Source organism: Lacerta agilis, chromosome 9, assembly GCF_009819535.1.
Source record: "Lacerta agilis isolate rLacAgi1 chromosome 9, rLacAgi1.pri, whole genome shotgun sequence".
Taxonomy (NCBI): domain Eukaryota; kingdom Metazoa; phylum Chordata; class Lepidosauria; order Squamata; family Lacertidae; genus Lacerta; species Lacerta agilis.
In genome coordinates, this window is record NC_046320.1 from 54,287,466 (window position 1) to 54,311,935 (window position 24,470).

At 41.3% G+C, this 24,470-nt stretch overlaps 1 protein-coding gene across 1 annotated transcript; it reads left to right on the forward strand.

Annotated features, from left to right (window-relative positions):
- Positions 1-22,571, forward strand: DNAJB14 (DnaJ heat shock protein family (Hsp40) member B14). Its single transcript, XM_033160440.1, has 8 exons — positions 1-326; positions 11,721-11,895; positions 15,563-15,708; positions 17,047-17,229; positions 17,788-17,882; positions 18,641-18,750; positions 20,240-20,412; positions 21,990-22,571. Exons 1-8 carry the CDS (start codon positions 194-196, stop codon positions 22,112-22,114), a joined length of 1,140 nt encoding a protein of 379 aa, XP_033016331.1. The 5' UTR covers positions 1-193; the 3' UTR covers positions 22,115-22,571.
- Positions 22,572-24,470: the final 1,899 nt, after the last annotated feature.

The following is a 24,470-nucleotide window of genomic DNA, read 5'->3' on the forward strand; positions in this document are numbered from 1 at the left end:
GCCGCCGCCGGCAGCGGCCCCAGAGGCGCGGAGTGAGGCGGCCCACGGAAAGGCCCCGGCGAGCCCCCCTCGCAAACCCCGCCACCCCCGGCCTCCTCAGCGCCCCGGCGGCGCTCGCCCGCCCGCCCGGCTGGCCCCGTCAGGCGCCTTTTCCCTGCGCTGCGGCGGGCGGAGGCGGAAGAAGGACAGGCCCATGGAAGGGAACCGCGACGAGGCGGAGAAATGCATCGAGATCGCCCGCGAGGCCCTGGAGGCCGGCAACCGGGAGCGGGCGCTGCGCTTCCTCAACAAGGCCCAGAAGCTCTACCCGACCGAGACCGCCAAAGGTGAGAGCGGGGCGCCCGACCCAGAGGACCCCCCCCCCTCCCGCCCTCTTGGCCGAGGCTGCGCGCCTCCCTCTGAAAGGCGGCCCTTGTATTTCGAGAGCGCCCTTGGCCTCCCTTCACGGTCAGGTGTCGGGAGTCTAGAAGGAGAAGAAATTGGAGGGGGGGGGGCTATAAGAAGGTGTCTGACAAACTCCGTCGCCTCATCTCTAGGGTCTGGCCTCGGGGCGCTATGTCGAGGGCGCCGGCAAGAGAGAGGGTGGCGTTTGCTGCTCTTGCTCTTTATAGCAGGCAGGGGGACCAGCCTTTCTCAGCTTTGGGCCCCCAGCCCATTAATGATCCTATTCCTGAAGCTGCTGCTGAAAACACAACGGGCCAGGAGTCTCATCTGATCCTAATGAAAGACGCTTGGACAATATTAGGGCATGGCACAACCCTTTTCTTTTTTTGCACTTTCCATTTAGAATATATAAACATTTTTGGGAAACATCAGTGATGGGTTAGATTTGAAGTCAACTTGGTAATTTTGAGGTTTATTGGTTAACTTTTTTGTGGGGGATGGGGGACCTTCTGAGAGTTCCATGCTGGAATTGTAGAGTTGGGAGGGGCTACAAGGGTCATCTAGTCCAGTCCCCTGCCATACAGGAATCTTTTGCCCATTGTCGGGCTGAAACTCATGACCCCTTGATTAAGAGTCTCATACCCATCACCCTGACCAGTGGTCCTGCTAGCTAGAGATCATAGAATCTTAGAGTTGGAAGGGACTCCAAGGGTCATCGAGTCCAAACTCCTGCAATGTAGTAACCTCAGCTAAACATGACAGGTGGCCATCCGACCTCTGTTTAAAAACCTCAAAGGAAGGAGAGTTCACCACCTCTTGTGGGAGTCTGTCCACTGCTGAACAGCTCAAACTGTCAGAAACTTTTTATGAATGTTCAGTTGGATGTTTAGTGTTGCCCAGAATTGGACACAGTATCCCAAGTGTGGTCCGACTAAGGCAGAATAGAGTGGTACTATTACCGTACTTCCCTTGACTATACCTCTGTTGGTGCAGCCTAGAATAGCATTAGATTTTTTTGCTGCTGCATCAAACTTGACTCATGTTAAGCTTGTGGTCCACCAAGACCCCTAGATCCTTTTCACATGTACTACTTAGTAAGCCAGGTGTCCCCCATCCTATATTTGTGCATCTGGTTCTTCCTGCCTAAGTGCAGAACCTTACATTTGTCTCTATTGAAATTCATTTTGTTAGCTTGCGCCCAGTTCTTCAGTCGGTCATTTTGAATTCCGATTCTGTCATCTGCGGCATTAGCTACCCCTCCCATTTTGGTGTCATCTGCATGGGTACTCTTTGGGTTTGGTTAGTCAATCAGCTACAAATCCACCTAACAGTTTTCTCATTCAATTCACATTTTATCAGCTTCCTCGCGAGAATATCATGGAGGACTTTGTCAAAAGCCTTACTGAAATAAGACACAGTATGTCCACAGCATTTCCCTGATCCACCAAGTTAGTAGTTACATAAAAAAAAGAAAAAGAAATCAGATTGGGCTGCCATGACTTATTTTTGAGAAACCCATGCTGGGTCTTAATAATCACAGCATCCTTTTCTAAATACTCACAGACCTACTGTTGAATTATCTGTTCTAGGACCTTTCCTAGTATCGATGTCAAGCTCACCGGTTGGTAGTTACCTGGGTCTTCCTCCCCCCCCCCTTTTTTGAAGATGGGGACAACATTTGCCAGCCTCCAATCTGTAGGGACCTCACCTGTTCTCCATGAATTCTCAAAGATAATAGACAAAGGCTCTGAAATTACATCCACAAGCTCCTTTAGTAGCTTTGGATGCAGCTCATCAGGCCCTGGAGATTTGAATTCATTTGAAGTAGCTAGGTGTTCCCTTACTACCTCCTTTCCTATCTTGGGCTGCAGCTCCCTCCTTACATCATTTATTCTGTTATCACCAGGTTGGGCATCACTTTCCTTTTGGGTGAAGACAGAGGCAAAGTAGGTGTTGAATAGTTCTGCCTTTTCTCTGTCACCCAATTGCATTTCTCCATATTCCCCATGCAGAGGACCTACCATTTGCTTGTTCTTCCTCTTACTTCAGACATAGCCAAAGAAACCTTTATTATTGTTTTTAACCTCTCTTGTAAGCCTGAGCTCATTCTGAGCTTTAGCCAGCCTGACTTTCCCCCTGTACTGTTGGCTACTCATGTATACTCCTCCTTTGTGATTTCCCCTTTCTTCCATTTCTTATACATGCCCTTCTTAACTCTCGGCTCATCTGTAAGCTCCTTATGCAGCCATACTAGTTTCCTTAGATGCCTCCCACTTTTCTTTCTTGTTGGTATTGTCTGCATTTGGGCCTTCAATATTTCTCCTTTTAGAAACTCCCATCCTTCTTGGACTCCCTTCTCATTGTGTATTTCTGACCATGGGATCACACCCAGTAGCTGTTTTAGCTTTTCAAAATTGGCCTTCTTAAAGTCCAGAGTGTGTGTCCAGCTACACTCAGTTTTCCCATGCCTCTGTATACTGAAACCCAGGAGAACATGATCACTTCCTCCCAAGTTTCCGAGCACTTCCACTTAATCAATCAGTTCCTCCCTATTGGTGAGAACCACCTCCAAGATAGATGATCCTCTTGTTGGTTCTTCCACCTTTTGGGAAATGAAGTTGTCAGAGATGCAATGGAGGAATTTGTCAGACCTTACACTCTTGGCAGAGTTTGAGTCCCAACCATTATTGGGGAAGTTGATGGGAGTAAAGGTAAAGGATTAGCAGTGCAACAACACCTGGGGACCCAAGGTTGAGTAAAGCTGCTTTAGACTATACTTCCCAACCTGATGGTCTCCGGATGTTGTAGACCCCAACTCCCATTAGCTGCAGGTAGCATATCCAGTGGTTGAGTATGGTGGCAGCTGGAGTCCAACAACTTCTGGATAGCTGTGGGGCTCAGTCATCCCCGCAGTGCCCCCCCCCCAAGCAAGTGTATGTTGTGTGAGCTGCTGCCTCTATACACTTATGCGCCCTCCCTTCATGGTACACAGTGGAATTGGGAATTGGTGGCACTGTGGTCTAAACTACTGAGCCTTTTCGGCTTCCTAATCAGAAGGTCAGCAGTTCAAATCCACATGACAGGGTGAGCTTCTGTTGCTCTGTCCCAGCTTCTGCGAACCTAGCAGTTTGGAAGCACACCAGTGCAAGTAGATAAATAGATACCGCTGCAGTGGGAAGGTAAATGGCATTTTCGTGTGCTCTGGCTTCTGACATGGTGTCCCGTTGTGCCAGAAGCAGTTTAGTCATGCTGGCCACATGACCCGGAAAGCTGTTTGTGGACAAACACCAACTCCCTTGGCCTGAAAAGCGAGATGAGCGCCACACCCCATAGTCTCCTTTGACTGGACTTAACCATCCAGGGGTCCTTTACCTTTTACACAGTGGAGGATTGTGCTAACTGGATGTGTGAGGAGGATGGGGTGTGTGAACGACATGTTTCCAAGGGGCCTCCCAGTGGTGACTGGTCCATTAGGGCAAATGGGACAACTGCCCCTCCCAACTCAGTCAGCCATGGCCAGCACCAACTTACCTGTCTTCCTACTTAGTCATTCTGGGGGGTGGCCCTGGCTGTCAGCTTCTACTTGCTTAGTCTCAGTGCTGCCATTGTAGAACTCAGCAGGAAGGAGGATGGGGATAAAATTAGATTTAGTTGGCTCTGCCCTTTATTGGCTTTGGTTCCACCTGCTGCTTGGCTCTCCACTTTCCACGTCACCCAGTGGCTAGCAGTCGCCACTGGTGTCCCCATATCCTGAAACCAATCCTGATGACAATACTATGTAGTATTTATAAATAAATTTCAACATGTTTCATGCCCATTACAGTATTTCATTGATGGATTACAACAGCAACTCTGTAAGGTAGCTCAGAGAGTCAGTTCCCTAGTTACCTAGTGAGTTCACCTAAAGTTACCTAGTGAGGCAACCTTTGAACTGGGTACTCCCTTGCTATAGAAATCCCATTGTCATGTTTCGTAACTTCTATAGGATGATTAGCAGAGATTATTCTAGCCACAATTAGTAGGGAGTAGCTGTCATTAAATTTCACAGGTCTTACTGCAGTATCGACTTAGTTAGCGCTGGACTGTATTAAAAGTGCCTTAGTATATTTACAACTCCCCCCCCCCCACCACCTTTCTTGTTATACCTAGGGCCTGAGCTAACTGGAGCCAGCACCATTGTTTCAGTTCTTTCTTTCTTTTTGTTATTGTAAAAAAGCAAAAAAGTATGTAGTCTTGTTGGAAAAACACTTGGTAATACGTGAGTTGTACCTGTTGAAATTTTAGAAACTTGATCTTTGGGGTATATCTACACAACAAACAAACCAGTTGTGTAGTGCAATCCTATGCAGGACTATTCAAGTGCCACTGAGTTCATTGGCATTGAGCCTTAGGTAAGTGTGCATAGCATTGTAGCTGGGTGGTCTGGTTTAGCTGGTTTTGACTTCTGTAAGGGGATCGCAGGGAATCTGTTTCCATTAGGGCACTGAGAAATGTTAATAAATTTCTAGTTTCTTAACTCTAGCTTGCTGGCAGGGGATCAGTTTTAAGTGTGGCAGTAAGCAAGCTCAGGTTTCCATGAACTTCCATGTATATACTGGGCTTTTGTAGAAACTTTTTTTAAAAAAATGCAACAGGGTGACCTAGATTTTCCCCAATAAATATTTGCTTATTTTACATGATTTTAGTTTCATCAACCATGCATATCACTGAAACCCGGGTCATTTGAAATTCTACCCAGCCTCCATCTTCTTGCCCACATGCTTTAAGCACCTTTGTACTATGTGAGTTTTCTAGATAGTTTTTTTCTAAGCAAGGGTAACTTGTAATGGAAAAATTTTCTGATACCCTAGAGAGTGATCTAATTTAGCATGTTTATTGTACTTGTATTTAGTGAATACAGCAAAAATGTGAAGCTTCCAGACTTGCCTAATACTGTATTTGCAATTGGTATCCATTCATTGTTACTAGTAAATTTATAAAATGACATTTTTTTCATAGAAAAATGAAGTGCTGGATTTTATTCTTATGGAAGATTTCCCACCTGAACACCACTGTTTCCTTTTAAAGTAAAAGCTTAGATTCCCAGGATGCTGAATTTATTGGATGTCAGATTCCTACATATGATTGTGGAAATGTGCTCAGCCCTTAATCTTTTATGCTAAGCCTGCCTCCAATTTTCCATTTCCTTGTTTCACTACTTAGCTATTCCCCATGCCTAAATTATTTCCTCCACACTGCACAATTGTCCCAAATTCCCTTTTATTCAAGCCAGTTTCAAGCTGCTAAAAACATAGGAGGACTTGAAATCTGGTTAAACTGTGGAATCAAGGCTGGATATTTGAAATACAAAAGTGAAGAGACGGTAATGTTTTGAAATTATCATTCCCACCACAGTTATTTAGAGCTTTTTTGGGATCATGCAAATATGTTGTTCCTGAGACACCTGCTACACATGACTCACTTAGCCTAATCTAGGCTCATCTGTGACGAAACCCAGTATAACATAATAGTAGCCTGCTGGGGCCACTTGCTTCCTAGAGCTATGAAAGTACAAACAGCTTTGCTAATATATGTTGCCTCTGGTAAACCTCATTTCAAATACCTGGTTATATTTCAGGTCACAATACATGTACCCTGGTAATCTGGTCTGAAGGTAACATGTTCAAAAATATATGTGGCTTTCAGGGCAATTTGTATCATCGTTGCTCTGGACCAGTACATATATTACTTAAAAGATTGTTCTGAAAATAATAAAAGTACTGTAACATTATTATTCTTATTTACATTTGTTAGTTACATTTTGAAAAGGAAAAAGTTTCAAAACATCTTAACAAGATAAAATATAACAGTTAAAAACAAATTAACTTAGAAAATTTAAAACAGTATATAATACAAAGTACCCAAAGTGCTCATCCAATAACACACTATGCACCCCATTAAAAGATAAGCACCACTGTAGTGAACAGCTTTGTTATCAAAAGCCTGAGCGAATGAAAAGGTCTTGGGCTGGCACTTAAAAACTGATAATGATGGTGCCAGGCACTTTTCCCTGGGGAGCATTACACATGTGGGAGACCACTTCTGAAAATGTCTTGTTTTCATGTGGCTCCCTCTGTATCTCACTCAAGGTGCATGGAGAAGGATCTCTGATGAAGACCACAGGGTCTGTGCAATTTCATACAGGGTGAGGTGGTCCTGAGCTGCATAGGGCTTTATAGATCAAATGTTGTCCAGGTTTGTAGCTGGCATGGACCTAATATTAAAGATGAAGGTAATGAACTGTATATATATATTAAAAGCACAAATAAGACTTAGCGCATGGGTAGGCAAACTATGGCCTGGGGGCTGGATCGGGCCCAACCGCCTTCTAAATCTAGCCCATGGACGGTCTGGGAATCAGCATGTTTTTACATGAGTAGAATGTGTGCTTTTATTTAAAATGCATCTCTGGGTTATTTGTGGGGCATAGGAATTCGTACATTTTTTCCCCCTTCAAAATATAGTCCGGCCCCCACAAGGTCTGAGGGACAGTGAACCGGCCCATGGCTAAAAAAGTTTGCTGACCCCTAACTTAGCAGATAATTTCTTCAGTAAATGCCATCATAGAATGTACACCTAGCTAAGCTCTGTTTTATTCAGAGATTCTCCAACAACTATGATCCAGCTGAAACATATTGCCAGACATTTTGTAAAACCCTTGCAGCATTCCATGTCTCCAGCATCTCAGATAGCCAGATCAGCTCACCTGGGTGTGCAGTGTTAGCATGTCACATACCAAGCAGCAGAGGCCTGCAGGGCTGTGAAATGTTCCATGTCTAAGTTCTTGCACTCTTAGTGTCATGTTTAAATTGGACCCTATAATTAAAAACCTGAGAAGCAGGCAGTTCAGTTTAAATTTCTCAAAAGAGCAGATTTACCTGAATAATTTAAGTGAATGGTGTGTGTTTACAATCACCTTCTGAAAGCATCTACAGTATTCTAGGCCAACAGTGGGAGTTGCTCTTGTTTATACTGCTGTTTACTTCAGTAGATACAAAAGCAGTAGTGCAAATTGCAGTAGGCCGTAGAACTGGATCTTTGCAACACATGTAACATTATCATAGCCCTGCTTCAAATCCAAATTTTTAGTCTTCACCAGCCATAAGAGCTGCAACCATGGCAAATAATCAAATCAAGCCTAGACACACCTAGTTTTTGCATATTCGATTTAAAGTAAGTACTAAAGAATTCCTCCTAAGGAATTCACTTTAATTAAGGAATTTGTCTTAAGGAAATCTGCCTGAATATCTGAATGAGGGATGTCATAGGGCAGAGATGGTGAGCCAGTGTTGCAAAGGCACTTGCACCAGTCCACCAGCTCTCTCTCAGATGAAGGTATCTTTTCTGCCTCTGGCGTAATGCAGTTCTTAGAAGGCCTTAGTGTCTGGGAAACAGGGGAGTGGTTAGACCAGGGGTCAGCAACTTTTTTCAGCCATGAGCCGGTCCACTGTCCCTCAGACTATGTGGTGGGCGGGACTATATTTTTTTTTTGCGGGGTGAACACACATTCTACTCATGTAAAAACACACTGATTTCTGGACCATCCACGGGCCGGATTGAGAAGGCGATTGGGCCGCATCCGGCCCCCGGGCCTTAGGTTGCCTACCCCTGGCTTAGACCTTCTAGCAGTGGCTTCATGCCAGAGGGAGAAGAGGCATCATTGTAAGTAAGTCGGGGTTTCCTTGCAATCACAACACTAGGCTGTGGAGGAGAGGTTCCTTTTGCAGTCCAGCACTATGATGCTCTTCAGAGATTGATATCTCTGAAGAACATAGACAGTGTTTTTATTCCCTGTTGCAGTGCTAAGCTGATCAGCAGAAAGGGTGTGTGTGCTGCTTGAATGTTTCTGCCTACCTCCCTGAATGTATGTTTGTGGTGAGTGTGTGCATGTGAGTGTGCAGTGGCATGCAGTCCTTGAGGGGGACAATGATGATACTACAGTGTAAAAATTTATCACACACCCTTCACTCTTAAGTTCCCAGAGCAGGTTACTGCTATTAAAACACAATATGAGAAACAGTTTAAACCAACCTTCAATGTGGTTTTTGGGCTGAAAAATGTTAGCCTCCCTCTTCTTACAGGCCGCTGGCCCGCAAAATGTCAGGTAAACTTGTATCACTTTATTTATATTTATTTTAATTCATTTAACTCTGTTCTTGGGAGGAAGAATGACTTTCAATGTTACTTTAAGCCAGTGATGTTTCAGTTAGTTTGACTACTTTCTTACAGAGGTAGTATGCATGCTTAAGACATATGAGACTTCAGCAAATATTTTGCTTGCAATCTTTGATTCCCTGGAGGGACCTGTTAAGGGACTGTATAGCACCTGTAGGCCTATTTGTTCCTGATTTATTTGTGCCTTCTTTGGGAGCAGAAGGGTCTGTTCTTCCATCTAAACAGCTGGTATTTTTGTATTGTGCTTGGAGAAGCCCAGACTGTTTTTTTTGTGTTTCCTTTAGGCATGATATGTCCATATGTACTGAAGAGTTTTTGGAGGCGTAGAGTTCTGAGGGATAAATTCAATCTACCGGTATTTACAAATGAAAGCATCAAGCCAGGAATATGGGACTGTATAGACATGTCCTTTGACATGGTTCTGTATAACATGATAGCAACCACACACAAGCAGGAGACTAGATTGTATCTTTCATAATCGACAGCAGACCCAGGAAAGGGCATTGAAAGAAGCTTATAATTGTGGAAGTATTTCAAGGGCTTTACAAGAGTGAAGTCTGGATTTGAATATACAGTGATACCTCTAGTTGCATTAGGTTTGTGTTGCGGATTTTCGGGTCGCGAACGTGGCAAACCCAGAAGTGTATACTTCCGGGTTTCGCCGCACACGCAAAAGCGTTCTGCGTGCTTCTTGCATGCGCAGGAGTGCTCTATTGCGTCACGTGCAGAAGCGGCACTCTACTTACGGACTTTTGGGGTGCGAACAGCACCCCAGAACGGATCGCGTCCGTAAGTAGAGGTACCACTGTAAATAGCATTGTACTTTACTGTGCCATTGTAACTGGCGATTTCAATTATTCCTTAGAGCACTTAGTCCTTAGTCCACATCACTGAAGCATATTGAAGCAACTAATTTATATGTTTTATTTGCATGTAAATAGTATGTATACTAATGTGGATAATTAAGAAAATCAATTGGATATGTTTTGTCTTATTTAAAAATTATTATTTTAATCTTCTAGTGAATTTGTATGCTTATTTCTGAGTTGTGAGTAGACATACTTGCAATAATAAGAGTTGCCATATTTGCATTTCATTCCTGGTACTTGATGGACAGTCTTCCTGTTGGGATTACAAACTGACTGGGGGAAACACCAACCTGGCCTGCTTTTGTGCTTTTAACAGCAGCTTTCTTTGTAGAAATTGGCAGAAGCAGTTCTTCATATCTTAGTGAGAAGGATTATAACGTTCATAGACATTTTTAATAGAAATAGGAATGGACTAGAAAAAATAAAAGTTGGTAATCTCCTACTTACAATATTTGTCTTCACACTAACAGACTTTTCATTCTGTTTGAAGTCCTGTTAGTTTCAAAAATTTGCATTTTCTTAACAACTTTGATTACAGGTTTCCCTTCTGCATTTTTGGAGATGTACATAGCAGTAACTACGATGCTGTAATAGTAATGATCAACAACAACATGGTAGACAATAGTTTTCTTCTAAGGCTGTTGAAGGCCCATTTTTTCCTTGCACTTCTGATTTAACCCATTTCAAGACAATGGCTGTATCTTACATATCCCAAGCATAATTACTCAGAAGTGACCTACACTGAATTCAGTGGTAAATGCTCCCTGATGTGTGCTCAGGATTTTCCAATCTTAAAACTTATTTTTACTAATTCAAGAAAGTCTTTTTAATATAATATTAATATCATATACATTTAAAATTACATTACTTGGGAAGTTTGGGATGTGAGTCAGTTGATTGCTCAAATACTGTCAAAAATTTCATCAAGCTGGGAAGGAGGCCCTTGTGAAGGTGGCAGCTTATATTTCTTATTTTAGTAATTTAGTTGCATCATAATATCACTTGATGGTATCATCTAACCTATTCTATTTTGCTTCTTACAGCAAAAAGATCTTGATTAAACTGAAACTATAGGTTTCAGTTTTCAGAAAGAAATAACTCAAGTTTAACCCCATCTTGACAAGAGAACTTGGTTTTCCTTTCTGTGGATTTAGATGTTGGAACATAGTCTGAAATGGGCCAGAATCAAACCTTTTTGGGTGCTACATTTTGCTGAGTGATTCTCCATAGAAGACTTTGCAGGCAGGACTGAATCAACCAGACAGTGCTGCCTCAGCAATTACCAATGCTGTGTAATGATTGCTTTTTTCTCTTTGCCTTAAAAGCTGTGTATGGAGATGCAGGGAAACAATTATTTTCCTAGCAAAAGAGACCACTGGACTTACTTTCTGTGGTAATAGTAGCAGCACAGAATTATAGAGTTGGAAGGGATCCCCAGGGTCATCTAGTCCAACCCCCTGGAATGCAGGAATGATTGTGCAGATACTTATAGTAGCGCATAGGCACCTTTTGTATGGCACTCATGACATCAGTCCAGATGTCTTGTTTCACTTTTAACTACTCTCCATTTTATGTGCTAAAAAATAATAATCTTCTGAGGATGTGTGATTGAGGTGTCTGTAGCAGTGTGTCAGCACAAAAATAATAAACCACACTAATAAACCAATTAACTGATCAATCTTCTGTACAATTCATCAGCTAGTTTGGCATAATCTTTCTGTTATATGGGGGATAAGGATATTTCTTGCTGTGGGATCTGAGGTGGGGCCTGTGTGTATGAAGCAGTGGATCTAGCACTGCTTCCCTAACTTTGGGAAGACAGTTCTTCCTTCCTTTTCATTGTGCGACCTCCAGATTGGCATAAAGGAAGCTCGGGGATTGCTGGTGCCACAGCCCTTCAGTGCCTTGTTTGGGGGCACTTGCTCCTGCTGGCAGGAGAACGTCTGACAATAGCTTTCCATTAGCACTCATCTCTGGTGGCAGAAAGACACATATGCACTGTCTTAACTCCTTGGGATGTTGGTGGGACGGTTCAAATTGTGTTCTAAAATGCTATCCTATACACACTTACTTGAAAGTAAGTTCTGCTGAACTCAGTGGTGCTTATTCTGAGTAGACCTGCATAGGAATGCATTGCAAATATTAGCCTAGGAACTTAATTTATCTGATTCTTTCCCCCATTTGTCCTCAAAATGTAATCCTATCAGCAGTATCTTCTATGCTTATGTAGCTTACACTCCTTTTCTTCTGTAGTGTTACTGGAAGCAATTTCAAAGAATGGGAGTGCTGCCGGGAGTGGTGCTTACTGTCGGAAACCAGCAAGTGGAAGTGATAAGAACAAACCCAATAGCATGAAGGACAGCAGTACATCTGCTGCCGGTGAAAGTGGGAAGACCTACACCAAAGATCAAGTGGAAGGAGTGCAAAGGTATTTTTCTAAATAAACAGATTGTCTGTTGATAGTACTGGTAATAAATTACAAGAGTATCTGTCAGCATAGCATTCCCCAACCTGGTGCCCTCCATCTAAGCAGTTAGACAGCAGTTCTAATAATACCTGACCAATTGCCATGCTGCCTTGCGGGATATATTCAGGAGAAGAAAAGGCTGGACCCTATAAAAATCCGAAGTGGAGTCTCTAAGGCATCTTGTAAGCCTCCTACTGGCAACTCCTGGTGCAAAACATATTGCTGTGCTTTCCTTTGGATCACATCAGCGAGGCCAAAAGGGGAGTCTTGTCATCTGGACAGCCCAGGACTTTCATACACACTGCCCAGGCTAACACAGTCATTTGACTTCACCCCCAGAGGCACACTCCAGATGGATGCCAACAACAACAACATTTGCCATGCTGACTGGAACTGATCAAAGTTGTAGTCCAAACGACCTGGATGGCACCATGTTGTGGAAGGCTGGTCTAGGTAAAAAAAAAAAGTACCTCTTCAGATGTTGCCAGTGTGATTTCAGCTTGAAAATATTAACTAAGCTGAGAACATCACACTGCTCTTTACAAAGGTTTTAAGTCAACCTTTTAGAGCAGTACAGCTGTCACTTAAATGTTCTTATGTGAGAGCTAAACTCATGGATTCCATTTTTGAAAGGTCTCATAGTTTGAGCGCACTGCCGCTATGTTGACAGAATGCTTTGTCAATATCAGCTGGAGCCTGATGTAGCTTGTTATCATTTCAAACAGCTAAGAAAGTTTTGCCTGTATAAACAGCAGCTGTGTCAATATGTTGAATTGTTCCTTATACTGAAGCGTTTAAATTTAATTCTACTATTAACATGGTAGGTGAATAGGTCCTTTCCTACTTCTTTTCCTTTAGTGCATGTATTAGTGACTCTTTCACCTCTAACCTGAATCCAATCAGAAATTAGATTATGAGGAACATGTGGTCCTTGACCCAATTTGCAAGCGATGAGGAGAAAGAAAAGCAGGAGCATGGAGAGCAAGCCCAAAAGCAAGAGGGTGCGCCACCCACTTTGGACTTTGGCTCCACCACCACAGGCTTCAGTCTTATTCACTTTTAGCATGCATGCCTAATAGATTGCCCCAAGGGAATGTGGCCCTCGACAGAAAGAAAAGGTTCCCAACTCCTGATTGAATATCTCATAGAAGCAAGTGAGATAGCTTTTCCAATATAGGAGGAAAGTGTAAAAGGACCCCTAGCTCATGCCAGGGTCCTGATCTGGATTGGCCCCCATGCTTGCAATCTGTTGTACTTCTGGACTAGCTGGGGTCCCGTATGCTATCAGCATGCAAGTCAAGGAGAGAGGGGCAAAACTGAAGAAAAGAGTTCCTAGTGGCTGATGGGAATCTTCTGGGAGCCAGATATAGCTGGCAGGCCAGACATTCTCCATCCACGTTCTAAAATATGATGCAAATGGTCTAGTCACGCATTTGCTGCATAATGAGGTTTTTATTCTTATTTTTATTTATTGAATTTCTGTTCCGCCCTTCCTCCAAGAAGCTGACAGAGATGGACAAGATTTTTATTATCCCCAACCCCCATCTAACTTAACAACAACTCTGCGGAGTAGGTTCAGCTGCAAGATAGTGACTGGCACATAGCCAGTGAGCTTCATGGCCGACATAGATTTTCCTGCTTCTTTTCCAACATGCTTAGCCTCTGCACCTCACTGAATATGACAGAAGTTATACCAACAACATTTGGCTTGCATGTACATCACCTGAATGTTTGGACAATAATGTTAAGAAGCACAGGAGCACCATTTATAGAGCAAAACAATCTCCAAGTGATTAGTTTTAGCATATTTTTGCCAGGTTAGAATCTAATAATGTGTGTTGATAGGCAGAAATATAAACAAGCATTTTAGTTTCTTCCCCATCCTATACACAAGAGAGAGTGCTTGTAGTAATAGAGTGTTGCTCGGTGACAGTATGGTTCAACTGGGAGCAGTGCAAGATGCAATAACTCTTTACTGATTGCATAAGGGTTAAGCAAGCTGAACAGAAGGCGGCTCACTTTATTGCACCAAAGAGGTCTGGTGATAATGTCTTCTCATATGGGCAAAATTTCATTTCCAAGTTTCTAAAACAAAAATTATGGGCTTAGCTTTCTAGTAAAGAGCTATCATCTTCAAAACCTGCACAACTACCAAGGGCAGCATAAAAGTGAAATGGAGATATTTCTTATTGTAATGCTGGTGTCTCTGGAATATCTATCACAGCATTTAATCTCATTAAGTAGGGAAAAAAACTGGTGGGTTGAACATTTTCATAACTATTAATAGTAGGAACTTCTGTGTTATCTTATTGGATTAGTGTTGCTCTGAATCAAAGTGGGGTTTTATAAACCATGTAGACGAAATATCAGTGTTCCTCCAAAATATTTACCAGTTGTCCTTGGTGCACTTTTAATTCCTCTTCAAAGAGGAGTTGGAACCAAGATGAGACTCCAAGGAGTGCACTTTCCTTGTTGAAGAACTACAGCCACTGCAAATCTATTACCCTTTCAGGTTCCATGCAGATTCCTTCTTTTGTTAAAGAAATATTCAGATCTGCTTTGAGATGTTACAAATTATGGAAGTTTACCCATTCTTTCTTCAGTATAATGAACTGTATCAGTCATGCATGATTGATATTCATTCATACAAGCAAGAGTTCATGAAAATGATTTGCCTCTTGTTAATACATGTATCAAAGTACTCATCTGTTTTAACAGAAGAATTTTTGTGATTTAATTTCTTTAGAAATTGCTAGCCTATCTACTGCTAGGGGTTTCTATAATATTCCCTCCTGTGCTTCTAAACACTTTTGTCCAAACTTTCAGTTAAAAATGTACATACAATTCAAATATTGTGGGTATAGCTTTGACTCACATTTAATAATTGTACCTAGATAGTGGTAATAATTTCACAAGCCAGCTGCTGGATTCTATGGTAATAAGATGAAAGTGTGCTTTGGTTTGAGGAGAAGACACAAGAGCTTTGCTTGCAAACTGCCATCATTTTTTCTAACCCATCCCCGTAAGAATAGTTGTGTTGTTTCTCCCTGGAGTTTATCCTTTATAATCTCTGGTGTTTGAAGCCACCTCTTTCTTGATGGTTACATCATTGACCTCATAATGCTTTTGCCATCATGAACTGCTAAGTTATAACAGGGCAGAGAATAAAAACTGCTGCCCACTTAAATGGGTTTCAGGTAACTGTAATATTGGATCAAAATAAAAAAAAATCCTTCCAGTAGCACCTTAGAGACCAACCAATAACAAACTTAGTTGGTCTCTAAGGTGCTACTGGAAGGAATATATTTTGTTTCAACTATGGCAGACCAACACGGCTACCTACCTGTAACTGTAATATTGGATGTGTGTGTATTATATCTGGGATTCCTTTGTTAACATTGCTTTACAATAAAATATATTACCAACATTAGGCATAGTACTACGTATGGATTTTCCAATGTATGTGTAATATTACTGCTAAAATAAGTTTTTTAAAAAATTGAAATACTGGTACTGTGGTTTCTGTGCATAAGATGAAGCTGTTTGAAAATGAACTTTTCAATTGCGCTTTAAGAGTTGATAGTTGTGTTTTAAAATTGAAGTTATTTTGTTTAATGACCTCTTGCAGTATAAAAAAATGTAAAAATTACTATGAAGTCCTTGGAGTATCCAAAGATGCAGGTGAAGAAGACTTGAAGAAAGCTTATCGAAAGCTTGCTCTGAAGTTTCATCCGGACAAAAATCATGCACCAGGAGCAACAGAAGCTTTTAAAAGTAATATTTTCTAATTCACTTGTAGAAAAGAAAACATTTCAGGGGCTGGTGCATCTCTTCTGCCCAACTAGTTGTGTTAATGCACATCCTTTTAACAAATAGGTTGGATCCAAAGGTGCCCCTTTTGTAGCTGCAAAAGGATGGCTTTTTACAGCTTGCACTAAGCTGTACACCTTGTGGCCAGAACATTTTATGCGACAATGAAACTAAATCTGTGATCTTCCACTTCTACAAGTGGAGGATAAAAACAGCTGTAGAAGTAACTTATTGCAGGCAACTCTTCCAGGAGCACCTATGCAAACCTTTGAAAAATAGCAATGGTTGTTATTTTCCTCCCATTTATGGTCCTTTGGTTGTAGCTCAGTATATTCCGATCCTCATACACAAGGTGGTAGACATTGGGTTGTAAAAGCAATCCATCAGCTTAATATAGGTATGAAAGGAACCTTACCAGTAACTTGTTGGAAACATGGGCTGGAATCCAGGCTACTGAGAACCTTGTTTCATGGGCCCAAGGGGTGCTGGGTTTGTCAGTCTTGAGCAGGGTCCCTGTATGTTGTTTCAAAGGCATTTTTAAACAGTTTGCAATACGACATGAACACTTACTACAGTGGAATCTTGGTTGTCAAATGTAATCTGTTCTGGAAGACCGTTCGATTTCCAAAACGCTCAACAACTGAGGCGCAATTGCTGGTCAGCAAAATCCTTTGGAAAAATGGAGAAATGCGCCTCGGAAGCCATTCGACTTCCAACGTGCATTCAAAAATGGAAGCATTCACTTCTGAGTTGTTGGCATTCAAAAGCTGAAACGTTTGACTTCCAAAGTGTTCGAAAACCGAGGTTCCACTGTATTTAAATAAAAACATCAATTGGGCACAGCTGTGGCGAAGCACTGCTTGCACCAAAAGAACATGAGTTTATATGTTACCAAACACATTTTCTGTTGTGATACCTATTTGCATTGTTATTTATTTTATTTATAAATAAATTGCTTCCTATGAGGCATCCCAAAGCATTTCACAGTACTATAGCCTTACTGATATCTGTACTATACATTTGTTTCCATGCTTCAAAGGGGAGGGGGAATGGACAACAACAACTTACTCCTTTTAGACTGTGTGCCATGCATCAACCCCCAAACATGTATGAGACTATGTCCGATGTTGTCCGTGTGCAGTGTGGAAGAGTGGATCACTGCAAGTCAGGCAGTCTGTGTCCCCATCTGACCTGTGAATTAATGCAAGTACAATGTGTATCTAAAATGTTTCTTCTTCTTCTCTGTGTATCTAAAATGTTTCTTTTCTCACATGCTTCTTTCCCCTGCACTCTGCATTTCAGAGATTGGAAATGCATATGCTGTGTTAAGCAATCCAGAAAAACGAAAGCAATATGACCTCACAGGCAATGAAGAGCCATGCAGCCATCCTGGCAACGGTAGATTTAACTTCCACAGGGGATGTGAAGCAGATATTACTCCAGAGGACCTTTTTAACATGTTCTTCGGTGGGGCATTTCCAACAGGTATATTCACTGATCACCTCACCTTAGTTCACCACTTCCATCTCACTCCCTCTGTATCATCCTTCCCATTCACTTGTCAGTCCCAATTACCTCCCACTTCCCTTTCCTAAGGTAGATCAGCCACCTTGAGTTGTACATATGTATTAAATGAATGGGGTGTAAGTGCTTTTGTAACTGATTAAATCTGTTCTAGCATGCTCAGCAACCATTGCCTCATGTAGGATGGTACCAGCAAGGTTCTTGTACAATGATATCAGAGCTCCCACGAACTATTTAATGCTTCCTAGTGCTTTGCTTAAAACCAAATTTGCTTTTCCCAAACCTGAACAAGTTTGTGAAACTTAAATGCTTCCCTTGCCCACTAGCAGCCAGTGCTCCAATAAACTGTTATGCCTTTTTTCTTGAAGGTGCAATATATTATTTGTACTAATTAGTATGGCATTCTGCATTGCCTATAGTGTTGCCTCAAAACGAGTACAGCTGAGTACTTCCCCCCCCCCACCTTGTTGTGTTTTTTCTGCTCCCAATACAATCTTTTAAATATTTTCTCCCCTGTAGGCAGTGTGCATTCATTTTCTAATGGAAGGTCTGGCTACAGTCACCATAATCAACATCGTCATAGTGGGCATGAAAGAGAAGAGGAGAGGGGTGATGTATGTTTGTCTTTTGCATGAACTTATTGAAACATCATCCCTAGAAGTAATATTAATGAGCAGCATGCCTTGCAGTTCTGTTGTCTAAATTAGTGCCTGTTTAGTAAACAGATGCAAGGAAACAGTAACAGTTAAAAACCTAATTCCGAATTTTCTGAACTAGTGTATCTTATTTTAATGGAGGAATCCTATGCATGATGTTTACTCAGAAGTAAGACCCATTGTGGCTCACCCCTGGGTACCTCTTCATAATATTGTAGCCTACATTAGATTTTGAGATACAGTGGTGGCACCCTTGCACTTAATTATATATGCAGCATAAAGTTTATTAGGAGGAGCTAGCAGCAGCTTGCTTTTGCTCCTCTATGGGAATTGCTGCAATTCCTCTAAGCCAGTGGTTCTCAAAGGGTGTAGCGAGTCACACTAGTGTGGCAGGAGAGGATGGCAAGTGTGGCAGAGAGGAAAAAGTTTGAGAACTGCTACTCTAAGCCATGGCTTCACATGAGGATAGTACATGAAGTGATAGGTTTTAACAATATGAAGTTAAAGAAAAACTACACATAAGGCCTCTATTTATTAGTGCAACCTATCTCCTTCCAAAGCTTTCAAGAAAGACTGGACAGGAATCCACTATAGGTCTTTTGGGGTGTACACATATTTCCTGTCTAGGAAAGTGGTGGTGATGGTGGACTAGATTCCTTCCAACAAAAACAAAACACCCTGTGCTTTGTCTATCTGATTGCTGTTTCCTTCTCCAGGGCGGCTTCTCTATGTTCATCCAGCTGATGCCAATTATTGTGCTGATCCTTGTCTCTTTGCTGAGCCAGTTAATGGTGTCCAATCCTCCATACTCCTTATATCCAAGATCGTAAGTAGCACTATTAATATTTGTATGGTTTACATGGATATTTTAAAATACCTCTGCTGTTCCTGTACTTTTTCAAGCTTTATGTATTGCATGGCTTTTCTCCTTTGTGTGCACCAATTCAGAAATAATCAGGAAAGAATCGAAAAGCAAGAAATGCTCCAATTACCCCATTGAAAAACTAGCTCAATATAGAAGCTCAGTTCTGCTGAACAATGGCTTATTGTGGGTCTGTGCTATGTTTACATCACTTAAGTCAGTGTTGCTAAGGGTTTCTGTGCCTTATTTTTGACCTTCACAGCTTCACTAGGAAAAGAGGCCTTAATGCTTTCTCGTTTGGTTGTCCTTGACAAGGTTTGGACAGTTTGACTTAGAATATCTTTAGGAAAGTAGATTCAACAGGGGTTAAAGTAGATCTTACAGTGAAATTTACCCATTTGGTTGCACTTTAAACTAGCAGCACAATGCCGTAACTAAGATGTATTTACAAGTGGTTCTGAGTTTTGATTTTTAGAATTAAGAGATCTGGAGATGGCGACCACAGCTATTTTCAGGCTTTTTGTGAGTGGAATCCTAGTGCTTATTTGGAATGCTTAAAACAAGTGGCTTTCCTTCTGGTACTTACTTCTGCTGGTAGTTTATCAACTAATGCAATGTGCATTATGTTTTCATGCTAATAGTAGATTCATTGTTAGTAGCTAGACTGCAGTTGCATGTGTCAGAGGCCAGGACCTCCTACCTGAGTGACAGCCTCTCCCTAGAAGGTGAGAAGTTCACAGCATTACTAGCTTCCAATTTCCTATGGTAATTGAAGCCACCATCTTAACCCGTCTGGCTCTGTAAATATAGGCAATTAAGAACAGAGGGAACTTCTTAATTTAAACCTTTGGTATGAAAATATATTTTCTTGTATATTAATAAAACAAAATGGAGCAAAGGTAAAGATAGAGGACCTCTCCAAAATGAACTGTTAAATGCAATTCAGGGTAAACAAGTGTAAAGTGTTACATGGGGGGGGGGTCTTACTTTCACACATACGCTCATGGGGTCTGAACTGGCAGTGACTGACTCAGGAGTGAGACTCTGCAGTCGTGGATAGCTTGATGGAGATGTTGATCCAGTGTGCAGTAGCTGTGAAAAAGGCAAATTGCATGCTAGGATATTTAATGTGGAGCCGCCTAATTCGGAGCAATCTTAACTCAATAGAATGCCCACTTCATTGTGATAAGCTCTAGACATGTTTTAGCAAACCAACGACATGGAAGGTATAGAGTTTACAGAAAATCAGACACCAGATACAAGACATTATTTACAACATTGCTGTTTCTTGCTTTACAGACATGGCAAATGGGTGTTGTATATACGTAAAGACTTTCATGAAAACTCTTATTTATGGTGCAATGAATCTGAAACCCTCTTTGATTTTTCTTTGCTGACAACAACATTGGGGACAGTGACACAGGCTGACAATTAGTATGGGATCTCTTTACAGGGGTTCAGGACAGACCATTCAGATGCAGACACAAAACTTGGGTGTTGCTTATTATGTCAACAAGGACTTTAAAAATGAATATAAAGGTGCAAATTTGCAGAAGGTGGAAAAGAGTGTGGAAGAGGACTATGTGTCCAACATTCGAAATAACTGTTGGAAAGAGAGGCAACAAAGTAAGTGGACCTTATGATTTTTTAAAAAATATAGGCACTATACCGAAATATAGTTCCGAATAGAATGATACTGTCATGGATCCTAAGGGAGTTTCCCCACTTTTCGGAGGTTTGTAAGATCCAGGTTCATTTTCCCTAAACCACACCCACCTGCCCTGCAACTGATGCCGTATTGAATTTTCTGCACACCAGCAGATATGCAGGGAATTCACTTGCACACCTGACCCCTGCATAAAGCAGAACTGAAACCCCTGCCCATTGGATCATGTGCAAGTTCAGTCCTGCTGAATCAGTATCTTCCACCCACACCTCCTGGCACCTAACTGCCAATTACCAACTTGGATGGTTTGGAAACTGCAGGAAGGGTGAGTGCTCCTGTGCTTAGGTCCTGCTTGCAGACTTCCCATTGGCATTTGGTTTGCCACTGTGAGAACAGGATGCTGGATTAGACAAGCCATTGGTTTGACTTATAAAGGCTCTTATATAAGAATCATTAAGGTGATCTTTGTAGAGTGCTTTAAACAGTTGCAGTGGAAGTGTTATATTTGTTGTCAGCAAGAGGGGGAATGACCCCAACCTCCTCAGAAGTGGTCATAAAATTCCTGGGGGGGGGGGGACACTTTATTTGGACTCCGAATACTTCAACAATTAAATTCTGGTGGCTAGCATCCTCTTCCTGGAGAAGATGTTCTAGCAGGTTGCTGACCAACTCCTTTTATAGATCCATTTCATTCAGGGTTTAGCCTTTGTTTTAACACCAAAACTGTCTTGGTTGCCTTGTGGGATTATGTTTGTTAGTAGGTAGACACAGACGGTGTAGCCCTGTTTTTTTCTTTTAGACTTGGACACTGTTTTTAATAGTATCTGTTATAGTAACCTCCTAAAGATGTTGCTTGATTGGGTGTGGACAGCATTGCTGTTCAGTAGTTCCTCTTGTATTTTGACAGAAGGGAGTGCTCAACTCCATCACTGGCTTTTGGGTCCTGAAGGGTTCTGCTTTATCCATGCTTTTTAACATCTACATGAAACAGCTGGGTGAGGTCATCTGGGGATTTGGAATGTTGTGTCAGCAGTTTGTCAGTTACATCTAAGGGTTCCCCCCCTCCTTTCTATTGAATCCAGATGAGGGAGTCTATCTAGATCAATGCTGGGCTGTGGTAATGAGGAGGATGAGAGCCAATAAGCTTAGGTTCAGTGCAAACGATATAGAGGCACTCACTCTAAAGGACTGGGTTTGTAAGTTGCCTGAGTGGCTTGGAGCACCTTCTTCCAGCTTGGGTTGGTACACAGCTTCTATGATCCATTGTTATAGGGCAGTTTATATGTTAAATAAAAAAGGGGGGAATTGAAAGCCACACAATTTCAACTCTCTGGCAGGTTGAAAATTTGTGGATCTGAATCACTTTAGTATTGGCATCATATGAAAGAAGTAGATGACTTTTTTTGTTTTCTCTTTTTGTAAACCACTTTGAGGGGTTTTTTTACAATCAGGTGGTGTATACATTTTATGAAATAAATAAATAACATTTGTTAGCTATTGCCAAGATGTTTTATTTACTTTGTTTTTGTTTTTAAAGAAACAGATTTACTGTATGCAGCAAAAGTGTACAGAGACGAACGTCTTCGAAGGAAAGCAGAAGCTATCTCCATGGACAACTGCAGAGAGTTAGAACGATTGACCAGTATCTATCGGGGAGAATGAGCTAGATCCTGAAATGTACTGCATGTACATGCGCGCGCGCTCTCTCTCTCTCTATGTATAAAAGGAAAAATCTGTAAACTGAGAAAATACTATTCCATCATGAAAAGGAAGAGGGATGTAAAACTGCTGTCTAGCTGTTTCCAAAAACCTTATCCCGAAGTACCAATATAATTTTAATAGCCTCTTAGTCTGAAATGTATGACAAGGTCATATATTTACATCATTGAATTGTCATTTATGTTTTACTCCCAGAGCTTCTGTGATTTTTTTTCCTACAAGAAGCAGCTCCAATGTGCTGCTACGCTTGTGGAGATGTAGACATAGCGGTTCTTCTTCTGAAATACTTGCCATGTAAATATGTGTGGAAAAAGAAGACTCATGTATATAAAAATGTTTAAAGAAATCTCAAAGGCATTTAGATGCATTAAACCCTTTAATCACATGGATGGAACAAATAGTATGACTACATCATTCCTTATTCAGATGTCAAGTGTGTGGAATTGAAAGAAAACAGGAACAATTTTCTCTCTCTGCATAAAATCTACTAGCTTGAAGGAGTATTTTTTAAAAAGTAATTGGCCATGTGGATTTCTTATGAGATGATTGGATAAGACTGGCTGATACCAGAGTTTCAGCATTCATGCTGTAGTTTTAATGCTGTATATCTAAGCAGTGACAAACCAGACATCTGTACCAGACTGTTTCTTGCTAAGTGGCACACTGGCACCAAAAAAGAGAAGTGCACAGATACTGCTTTTCGTACTTAATCACATTCTGTTTTGGTGTTCCAGAAAAGAACAAGGTGTATTTAAACAAGTGCTGCTGTACAACTCACCTCTCCATATTTTTAGTTTAGCATGACTTAGGGTCACGTGCAAATCTTTTAGAAATGGAAGGTGTTAAATACACTTGCTAAATACACAAGCTTGCTAAATATACATTCATAGGCTGCTTCTCTTTCACTAAAAAGCAGAGAAAATAATGGAGTAGCAATTCTTTTAAAAAAGTTGGGGAATTTGGCAGTTGTGTTAATTTACAACTCTTTTCTGTGTAGGTATCAACAGTTGATCAAGCCACTTCTAGGGCATTATCCAATGTCACACCAGTGGATATAATGGCATTTTCCTTTCTTCTCCTCCCCCAAGTGCCCCCATAATTGACTCAGAATATTCCCACCTCTGGAGCAGATTTTGAGGATGTGAAGGGGAGAGAAAAGGATTAAGTCCCCTTGCACAAGCAGAAGTCCACTGTACAAGGGTAACACCGTTGTATGTCACCTCTAAAGTTCAGCCTTGTGCCTTTGAACCCTTTGCTGATTCTTTTACAATTAGCTTGTCTATGAATTGCTGCTTTAAGCTGTGGTTTTGCTTGGCGACAAAAGCTAAGAAGCCACAGTGCAACAGTTTCTGTCCAGATGTTACAGGGTAGATTTTTGTACAGAGGAGCATTGAGATCACCGACAAAAGAAAAGCGCTATAGTTCTCAGTGATCATATGCTTTAAAAAAGGATATAATCACTTTTGCTGGTGTAAATTTAATACGCAGTTTTGGAGAAACTTTAAACAGGAATATTGGTGCCTGAGTTCCAACTTTAGCAAACCTTTGTAAGCTATTTTGCGTCTAAATAAATAGCTTACATACCCTTTTAAGCTATTTTGCATATAAAAAATACTTATGTTCCATTTGTTTTGTTCTAAGGGCAGTGTTGTTTATCTTAGAAATTATTTACTTTAAAATGAATCTGCAAGAGAAAAAACAATTTCTACGTGTTAATGGAAATATAGCACCTCAGCTGATTCCCCCCCCCCCCAGTGAAGCTAGTCATTGTAGTCTGATGTATACAAAATTCAAATTTTAAAATAGATTAAATGTTACCTGAGTGGTTTGGAAATCCGTTGGCCTTGATTTAGGAGACCACATGAATACAGAGTTTGACGGCAGAATACAGAGGTGTTGTTCTGGATTATAACTGCTTTGCATAACCTTTCCTAGATATTTATGACTGTTGCAGGTAGAGAAAGAATTTTGGTTGGAACACACTGACTTGAGTAGGACAAGTAGTATTAGGCACAGGGAGAGTGTTTCCAAAGTGAGCATCAAAGAATATGTGGCAGTTGAGCACTTTAATCAGTTTCCCCTCGTTCTTCTCCCAGTTAAGCTATGGGGTAAACAAAAAGAAGCCATGCAACAGTACCTAAGCATCTTTATATGCAAGGTTCCATAAGTAATAATCAGTAGAGGTTCCCAATGCCTGCATTATCTGATAAATAAATGTGAACCCTGTGAGATTATTTTGTTTTGAAGATCACACAATTTGTATTGAATTGCAAAACTAATGTTGCATACTTTCTCATAC

Bases quoted from the DNA above. Each gene is read 5' to 3' on its own strand.
- DNAJB14 (XM_033160440.1), top strand. From the start codon at position 194: ATGGAAGGGAACCGCGACGAGGCGGAGAAATGCATCGAGATCGCCCGC. The intron at 11,896-15,562 runs GTATTTTTCTAA...GACCTCTTGCAG, and splicing joins CAAGTGGAAGGAGTGCAAAG to TATAAAAAAATGTAAAAATT. The intron at 18,751-20,239 runs GTAAGTAGCACT...ATCTCTTTACAG, and splicing joins TACTCCTTATATCCAAGATC to GGGTTCAGGACAGACCATTC.